General features: G+C 40.2%; 2 protein-coding genes across 2 annotated transcripts in view; one reads left to right on the top strand and one right to left on the bottom strand.

The window, feature by feature from the left end:
• Positions 1 to 9,042, top strand: part of ppp3r1b (protein phosphatase 3 (formerly 2B), regulatory s1ubunit B, alpha isoform, b) — a gene marked incomplete at its 3' end in the record, with an annotated part of 30,941 nt that overhangs the window by 19,847 nt on the left and 2,052 nt on the right. Inside the window, exons 3-5 of the mRNA XM_079219929.1 lie at positions 6,231 to 6,407; positions 7,640 to 7,699; positions 8,947 to 9,041. Of these exons, the coding sequence (XP_079076055.1) occupies positions 6,231 to 6,407; positions 7,640 to 7,699; positions 8,947 to 9,041 (332 nt within the window). The remainder of the gene's footprint in view (positions 1 to 6,230; positions 6,408 to 7,639; positions 7,700 to 8,946; position 9,042) is intronic.
• Positions 1,387 to 4,699, bottom strand: LOC306738281 (E3 ubiquitin-protein ligase TRIM39-like). The gene is made up of 2 exons (XM_079220110.1): positions 4,601 to 4,699; positions 1,387 to 3,583 (listed from the first exon to the last, which is right to left on the bottom strand). The coding sequence occupies exon 2, from the start codon at positions 3,579 to 3,581 to the stop codon at positions 1,935 to 1,937; it is 1,647 nt and encodes a 548-aa protein (XP_079076236.1). The 5' UTR covers positions 3,582 to 3,583; positions 4,601 to 4,699; the 3' UTR covers positions 1,387 to 1,934.

Here is a 9,042-nt window from a genome sequence, read left to right as displayed (position 1 = left end):
ATTTTGACCCCAAGACAGCGGTAGTGGGACCACCAACACTTAGTCTGTCCTCGGTCAACATGAGCGGTCGTCCTGAACGTGTGCGCCACAAACTGTTTTCACGTCTCAGTGTTTGGTGACCGATGCAGTGGCTCCATGCTCTGTGTTGTGTCTCCACCTAGTGGTCGCTCTGTGCCACAACACCAGGAGGAACACACAGCGTTTTGCTGCTGTCGCTGTCCTGCAACAACTAATATGACCATGAACTCAGCACTGAGATGTGTTTTATGGTGGATTTTTACAATTCCATTTATTAACTATTCATCAATTTGTCTTGAAGTGGCTGAGACTAAAGCATGAGTAGAAAACAGAAGAAGAACATTGTAGTTATTTACAGTTTTTACATAAACGGTTTGCACCGTGTTATCTGCCCTCACTTTAACTCCATGTATCTTGTATAGTTTATTAAACAAGATGTTTATTAGGAGGCACTCTGTTGACAGTAGATCTCGGCCTCCCGGGGAGTCGACCTCTGGATCCCGTTCAGAAGGATCAGCGCCGCGGTGAGCAACATGTCGGAGGTGTTGTGTTTCCCAGGCAGTAAATTAAAAAGAGACGGCTCTGTAGCCGTGACTTTGACTGTTGCTCTGCAGGTCACAGATGGTGTGACCTCTACATCTATAGAAAACAGATTTTTTTTACCTTATTTGACAGCGTAAGATAGAAAACCAGAGTATTTCCCCCAAACAATTGACTGTGCTTTGATTTGTTTTAACAGGTTGTCAGCAAGTTTGAGTCATAGAAGTCATCGGAGGTCAACTTTTGGAGGCCATAAATCCTGTTGCTTGATTTGCTATCTACTTGAATATTTAAATAGAAGGCTTGTTTGGCTCATATTGTAACAAACAGGCTGAATTGTGAAGCTGATTGCATGGGGCCCAACTGTTTAGACTATTTTTCTGAGTATTTTTTAAAGTGACTTTGGAAACCCAATGCATTCATTGAGAAAGAACATTTTGTAGCCTTTTATTTTGAAGTGAAATACATTTTTCATGTGCTTTTAGTTAACGTTTTAATCACCGGCAAAGAAGCCACACCCTCACAGCACGGTAAACGATGCGGGGTCAGGTGGGTTTCTGACGTTGACGGCCCTGCCCTCTTTCTGTATTTTCCCTTTTCATCTTATTTAGCTGTGTTCTGGACCAATATGCAGAGTGTGTGTGCAGCCCGTTCTCATTACTCAGGTCAAACGCCACCACTTTATCACGTGCCTCGGCTTACCTGTATTTAATAGTTTTCATTGGTTTGATGCGAGATTCACAGAAAACACAATGTGTTCGTCATGAAGTGGCTCTTCTGTTCGGTGTTTGGTGCTCAAGTTACTGCTTACTCAGGCTTTGTGTTCAAATTGAAGTTTATTCTACAGTTTTTATTTAACAATCACATATTTACAGATATGTTTTGACTCAGAAGCCATCTTACCATCGTCACAAATACAACTCGGCCAAAGTGACAAAGTTTTCACACAAAATAGAAACTTCTTCATCTATTCTACTGATTTTAAATTTGTCTTTTCACTATTAATTGTATTACAATGACAAATACTTTATTCTGTAGACAGGAACAGGCCTTACACTTAAACAACATTTTATGATAAAGCAATACCATCAGGGGAATATGTTTTCATGGCTGCTCATGAAATAGAAAAGAAATAGTTTTCTTTAGAAACAGTGATTTCTCTGGAAGTTAAAATAAATGTCTGGCTTCATCAGGTTTTTAGTTAAATATTCAACACATAACGTGTGTTGAGATCCAGGGTTGAAGAGAAACTTAATCAATCAACACAGGAAACCGATTCTGTAGAAAATATGATGTACATTATAGTGTTCCCACTGAATATATGTGCATTTGTTCCCTTGATTGAAAATACATCGATAATGGAAGAAGAAATGTGATTAGTTTAATTTGACAGGAGTGATGATCAGAGGTGCAGAGTTTTTACCACCATGATTAGGACAAGGACTGAAGTATGGTAAGAGTTTCTCCTTGAAGGAGCAGCCAGTAAAGGAGTAGATAAGAGCTGCAGCTTCTACGTCATAGAAGGAGACCAGACCCTCCTCATAGTCCACAAACACCCCCACCTTCTGAAGCCCAGACTTCAGGGAGAGAACAACTGAAGGGTCATCAAGAGCTTTGTACTCATTTCCATTTCTCAATCTTATAGTCCAGTAGCCATTCTGAGGACCCAGTGTGATGTTTCCCTTCCTGTTGATCGACTCTCTGGTCACTCCTAAAAACCATTCAGTCTTTCCTTTAACTTGAACCTCAAAGTAAAATCTGCCTGAAGAGAAACTCTGCTTTCCTAAAACTAAAAGATAGTAAGTAAATCTCTCTGGGTTGTTTGGGAGAATCTTCTTCACATCACCATGATTTACTTGTTTCCCGTCATCAGACAGGACGAGGTCAGGATGAGCTGTATCAGGATCAAGAGTCACATCCACTGCAAACTTCTGGACCCTCTTCAGCTCAACTTCTAACAGCTTCTTTATCTTTTTACTGAGAGTCTCCTCCAGCTGAGACACAGCTCTCCTCACAGTCCCCTCATATGATGCTGGAGGAACACTGACCTTTGTCCAGTCCTTGGTGGGTGGTGGGAGGTGGATGTTTAGGGACTGGAAGCTCTGGAGAAGGTGGAGGTGGTCTTCAGAGAGGGAGAGCTTCTCCACCTCAGTGCTCCTCTTCATCAGCTCAGAGATTTCCTGTTCCAGCTCTTTGATGGAGTCTTCAGCCTGTTTCTTTGTTGCTCTCTGCTTCTCTTCTATCGTATTGATGAGCTCGTTCAGTTTTCTCTCAACAGACTCCTTCAGATGAGTGAAGACCTGAACACCTTCTGCTTTCTCTCTGTCTGCATCTTCCTCACTGAGCTCCACTATGTGTTTGATCTCCTGAATCTTCAGTCGTCTCTTCTGGATCATCTCCTGAATTTCAGCCTCTGTCTTCTCCAGCTCGACCTTCTTTCCTTCATATTCTTCTTTCAGAGGAACAACATTGTGCATCTTGTGGTCTAACACAGTGCAGAGCATGCAGACACATGTCTGGTCGGTCTGACAGAACAGCTCCAGAGGTTTATCGTGCTTCGTACACATCCTGCCTTCCAGGTTCTCCACAGGGTCCATCAGCTGATGTCTCTTCAGGCCTGACATTGTCAGATGAGGCTCCAGGTGAGTCTCACAGTAGGAGGCCAGACACACCAGGCAGGACTTCAGGGCCTTCAGTTTGGTTCCAGTGCAGACGTCACAGGGAACTTCTCCTGGTTTGGACTCTTGTTGCTCTGAGCTGCTGCTGCTGGCTTTCTGTTGAGCCGACTGTCTGAACTGAGAAACCATCTCAGTGATGAAAGTGTTGATCCTCAAATCTGGTCTTGTGGTGAACACCTCATTACACAAGGGACACTGGCACCTGTCACTGGTATTCCAGTAATCATTGATGCAGTTTTTACAGAAGTTGTGTCCACATGGTGTGGTGACTGGATCAGTGAACACATCCAGACAGATGGAGCATCGGAACTGATCTTCAGATGGCAGATAGTTTGCAGCAGCCATGTCTACACACATTGAGGAAGAAAAGAAGAACGTTTTATTCAAAATACAGTTAAGATTATGTGTTTTTATTTAAACAAGTGTGATTACTGTTCTTTTAAGTACAACATAATATTGGAAAAAGTACTTGCAGTAGTTTTTTGGCTTTCTTACAAGCTGAAGCTCACTACTCTGGCAAAATGGCGCAGAATATGTCCACTTCCTGTTGTGTAGACCAGTTTTTATTGAAGAACAGCACTGACATAAAGCTCTGCTCACGTGATGACAAACATCACATTTCCTGCAGCTGCTTCACAATAAAAGCCTCCCACTGGTTCGCTGGTGGAAAACTTTTATTGTGAAACAACCAGAGGAAATAGAGGAAGTGATCAATGAACAGTAACAATAGCAGGAAAGTTGGAGTGAGACTAAACTTAAAACCACAGAGATTCAGTTGCAAGTTACTAAAGTCCTCCTGAGACACTTTAAAGCTGTTAATGTGAGTTTCTGTGTAGTGGACTTTGGACAGACAGACACAGTTATATTGTTAATAATTCATCAGGTATGAAGTGATAAGAGAGGAACTTCCTGCCTGAGTAAAGGTAAAGTTTAGTGTTAATCCTGGTGATTAAAGGTGTAAGTAACCCAATTTGTGTTCTGGCTTAACCCTCGTGTCGTCTTCGGGTCAAAATGACCCGTGTACGATTGTATGTGTTGATGGGTCATTTTGACTCGATGACAACACGAGTTAAACAGTTTGTCAATCAATTTTGTTGTTTTTGTTGCATGTTTCTTGCCTGCCTTAAGATAAATGTGTCTGGTTTCCTGTTTCAAGATGAGTCTCTTTTATTTTGAAGGGGGCTCGCAGAGTTAAAAAGGAATTTGCATTGTGTCGATTTAATGTCGAAATGCTATGGAAAATATGGTAAATTTTGAATACAATTTAGAAACAGAACGGTGTTAGCACTCCCCAGAAGAGGCACAAGGTTAGTTAAAGTTGTAATAATTGTCAGTTTTAGGGAAATTAGCGCAGATGTACTCACCAGTGTTTGGAAGAGACTCTGTTGTGTTGTTGAGGAAAACCTGATGAAGTCACTTTGAATTGTCTTTGAGAGAAAAGCAGAGACTTGTCTCGACTGCAGTGTTTCTGCCACTCTGACTCTTAACTCTCGTTTCTGCAGTGTGTCGTAGGAGCTCTCCTCTCCAGTGTTGCTCCGCCTCTTACCTGCAGTTCTGTCTCACACGGAAATGGGGGAGAGAAAAATAAATAATATGGAGCAAAGGTGATGCTTTACCTCACAGGTGTATATAAAGCTTTACTTCAACCAGAAGAGTTGCACAAATTAACTGTATGCCTTTTTAGACATGGAATAATGTAACTTTAGAATGTTAATATGGTTGCAAAGAAGACAGTTTACTCAAAGCTCATTGATTTTTAAAACCTGTTTTTCCAGTGGAGAGAGAGAGAGACGCTCACCGCCATTTTAATCCACAGATACTTATTCACATTAGTTTCATCATTTAACATCATAAGAGTGAATTCTGCTGCCTGTCTTTATAATATCTGACACGAATATTGTTGAAATATAAGTTGCGACTTTTTTTTTGCTTTCCTGCTTTATTCAAAGTGTGTTACTGAATATCCATTTATGAACATTGCACATATAGGGACAATGCGGGTCATTTCATATGAATCTTATACGTTGAACTTTTTGGTCTTCATGCAGCGCTGTGTCCGGTTCTCATCGGTCGTCATTTCTTTGCGTCGAGAGCCATCTAGTGGTCGTTGTGTGTCATAACAGGAGTTGGTTCAGCTGCAGCGTAGCAGAGAGGCTGTCTGGTCATAATGCATCTTCAGAGTCTACATTCATTTAATGTATTGATGGATGACTCTTTTAGAGAGACAATACTTTGTCAAATTGGTGTTTTAATATTAAAATAATCGCTTGAAAACCCAACAAATGAGGTTCAAGTAAAACATTAAAAACTAAAATGATCAGTCTTGCGACGTTCAAGAAGCAGAACTGCAGGAAACATATTGATATTTCTGGATATTATTCCTAATTTTAACTTTTGAACTGCGTTGGTGAAATAGTTTAGACTTGAAGACGCTTCGTTCTTACGGTTTAGTTTGAGTGTCTTCACTTCTTTAAACTCTTGTGATGTTTTTTTTATCTCCGTGGACAAAACCGCTTTAAATTTTTTGGGGATTATTTATATTTTATTCATTATTATTATTTATTTATTCGATAAGGCCAGGCTGCATTGTCTCCGTTAACCCTCCCGGTCTCCGAACACAATACGGCCCCCACCTGGATGTCCATCAGCCGAGTGATTAGTGTTGAGAGAGGCGTCACATGACCCAGTATTACGGCTTAGCGCGCGGCACCGGGAGGTCCGGCGGCACGAGGCTCAGCCTAACTGGTGCAGCGAGAAACCAGTAGCTCTGAACAACAATGGCCAGTAGGAACAAGAAAGCAGGTACGTTTTGAGAGGCGTTGTCGGAGAGAAATGGTTCCTCGTGCAGCACAGGAAGAGGAGCTGACGTCCAGGTGGATGTCTTCATTCCCGTGTGTCGCCCCCCCACCCAAACTCCCAATAACCTGCTGTTGTGTCTCTTTCAGCCGCTGCAAATAAGTCTTTGTGTCTCTTTCTCTCTCTGTTTCCTTTCAGTTGATGCTGATGAGATTAAGAGGCTAGGAAAGCGATTTAAGAAACTCGACCTAGATAACTCCGGCTCCCTGAGCGTGGAGGAGTTCATGTCCTTACCGGAGCTGCAGCAGAATCCCCTCGTGCAGCGAGTCATCGACATATTCGACACCGACGGAAACGGGGAAGTCGACTTCAAAGGTGATTTTTATTTATTATTGTTTTTTATTATTGTTTATTGTCTCAGGCTGAAATGTTTTGTGTTCTAGAATTAAAGTTGTTCTCAATCTGAAAGTTTTTGCGACTGATATCGGCCCCTCAGGATGTAATACGATGCCTTTCATTTGACATGATGGTCTGCTGGCCTTTAAAGGGCCTTTGAGCTGTTTTCCTAATTAAATAGTGTGTGTGTGTGTGTGTGTGTGTGTGTGTGTGTGTGTGTGTGTGTGTGTGTGTGTGTGTGTGTGTGTGTGTGTGTATAAACAGCAGCATGAGGGAAGCATCAGTGTGTGAACCGTTGTTGTTGTTGTTGTTGTTCTTCACTGGCAAATTCACAACAACGCACCACAACGACAAGGCTGACACTATGGACCTAAATGGGAGATAAATATGATTAAAGGACAATTCTATTTCATATATATATATATATATATTTGAAATAGAATTGTCCTTTAATCATATTTATGTGTATTAATGTTCTGTATTTGCAAATGTTTATCTATATTACATCTTGTCAATAAAGTAAAAAAAGGATGCAACTCTTTCTACTACAAAATAATCTTTACTATACTTAGTATATATACTAAAATATATATATTTATATAAAATAGCATTACTCAGTTTGGAGGAATGCATTTTTCTAAACATGAATAAAAACTTTTGGGAGCCGATATTGACACAAATCCTCTTTCCTTGAATATGTAATTTTTCATTCCTGTTCATTGATTTGTAACAATGCCCACAAATATCTAGTAAAGAAGTAAATAAATATAATAAATCTGGTGGACAGAAAACTGAACACGTCACCCTTTTTGTAATAAATCATGGCGTTTAATCTGCACCTTGATCTGCTGCCGGTCGGTGGATTGATTGTCGGAAAAGACTTTGGGAATATGTTCATGTTCATGTTCAGTGTAGAAGAGTAGAAATACACAAGTACAAGTACCTCATGTGTGTACTTTAGTACATGACCAGAGTGCTTGTATTGTCTGAATTTCAGCCTCTGCGTTATTATTTATTTATCCTAAATCTAAAATTGAATCCTTTTTGCAAATGTATTTCTTTATGTGTTGAAAAACGTAATCTTTCTACGTTAAATTACTTTAACGGTTGTGGGAATAATCTTTCTTTATTTTAAGATCTAGGCTGTTCCTAGACATGGTCATGGCATCGTACCTGCAGTTTTTCTGACGATGTTTTCTTTCCTTCGGCAGAGTTCATTGAAGGCGTCTCTCAGTTCAGCGTCAAAGGCGACAAGGAGCAGAAGCTGCGTTGTAAGTGTCCAACATCCATCAGTCTCCCCCACATTATTATTATTATTATTATTATTAATAAACTCAGTCGTGTACGCTAACGTTCAAAGGGCTCAGAAACTCCTGCCTCAAAAGCTTCGTTTGTTACAGTCTTAGAGGACTTTTTATACTTCTCTATATTTCTGAATGGTGTTGTTTCAAGTGCACAATACTATCAAATATATATATATATATATATATATATATATATATATATATATACACATGCATACACACACACAGACTAATACGATGTATAACAAGCTGGAATTAACAGGTGTGTTGCTTATCAATAGAAATAGAAGGTTAGTTTTAGGTTCTCACTGTTAGAATTACATCAGGAATATCAGCTGAACATGTAATGAAGCGACCAATCACAGTTTAAACCTCTTCAATTGAACACCTGGTGGACAGCAGGGGTCAAGTTTGAATACTTTAATTCTTCTTTTTGGGGTCCCAAAACTATTTAAAATGTAAATAATACATTTGGTGTCTGAATTATGTAGTTTTTTATATTTATTTCAGTTTTTAAAATCGATGAACTCGTCTTTTATTACTTTATATTCACTCAAAATAAAGCATTCTCGTCGGAGGCGTTTCACTGCTGTCGGCCGTGTGACGTTCTTTTAACTTCTTGTGGCAGCTTGACTCTGTTGTGTTGACAACACCTGAACAATTGAGGGGGAAAACACTTAAGAATATATGTAAATAACCCCATGGAAGGTTTACTGTCTTGCGTTGATTGCCTGCTTTGTGTTTGCCTTATTGGTTCTTGACGTACGCCTAGATGATATTGTATTGTTTGAAGAGTTTATAGAGGCGTTATGCTACTTTCTCTCTAATAGCTGAATCAGACTTTTATTTTGAAAAGGTAAAAGGAAGCGCAGATTTGTTCCATGTTTGAATGTGAGCTTGACAGTACGGTTACGGACGGATGTGCCTTTTATACATTTAAAAAGTGTAATAGTTTAATGACGGTGTTGATAGTTTACAAGTTTAATGATGTATTTTGACCCAAAGGAAGGAAATAAAGGAGTAATTTCACCAGCAGTAAGTTTCATGCCACTTCATATACGGGGATCCGTTACAATACAGATGTGTTGTATCACACAGGTGTATGTTTGTGCAGCTGACGGCCAGAAGGCTTTATTTTTTTTAAGCATCACAAGATAAACTTGACGTGACATAAACGCTGACGTGATTCCTCCGATGTCTCCCCTCCGATCCAGTCGCCTTCAGGATCTACGACATGGACAAAGACGGCTACATATCCAACGGGGAGCTCTTCCAGGTGCTCAAGATGATGGTGGGAAACAACCTGAAGG

This window comes from Taurulus bubalis (genome assembly GCF_910589615.1).
Source record: "Taurulus bubalis genome assembly, chromosome: 6".
Taxonomy (NCBI): domain Eukaryota; kingdom Metazoa; phylum Chordata; class Actinopteri; order Perciformes; family Cottidae; genus Taurulus; species Taurulus bubalis.
This window is presented reverse-complemented; position numbering and strand designations above follow the sequence as displayed.

Coding starts and splice junctions, on each gene's coding strand:
- LOC306738281 (XM_079220110.1), bottom strand. CDS start 3,581: ATGGCTGCTGCAAACTATCTGCCATCTGAAGATCAGTTCCGATGCTCC.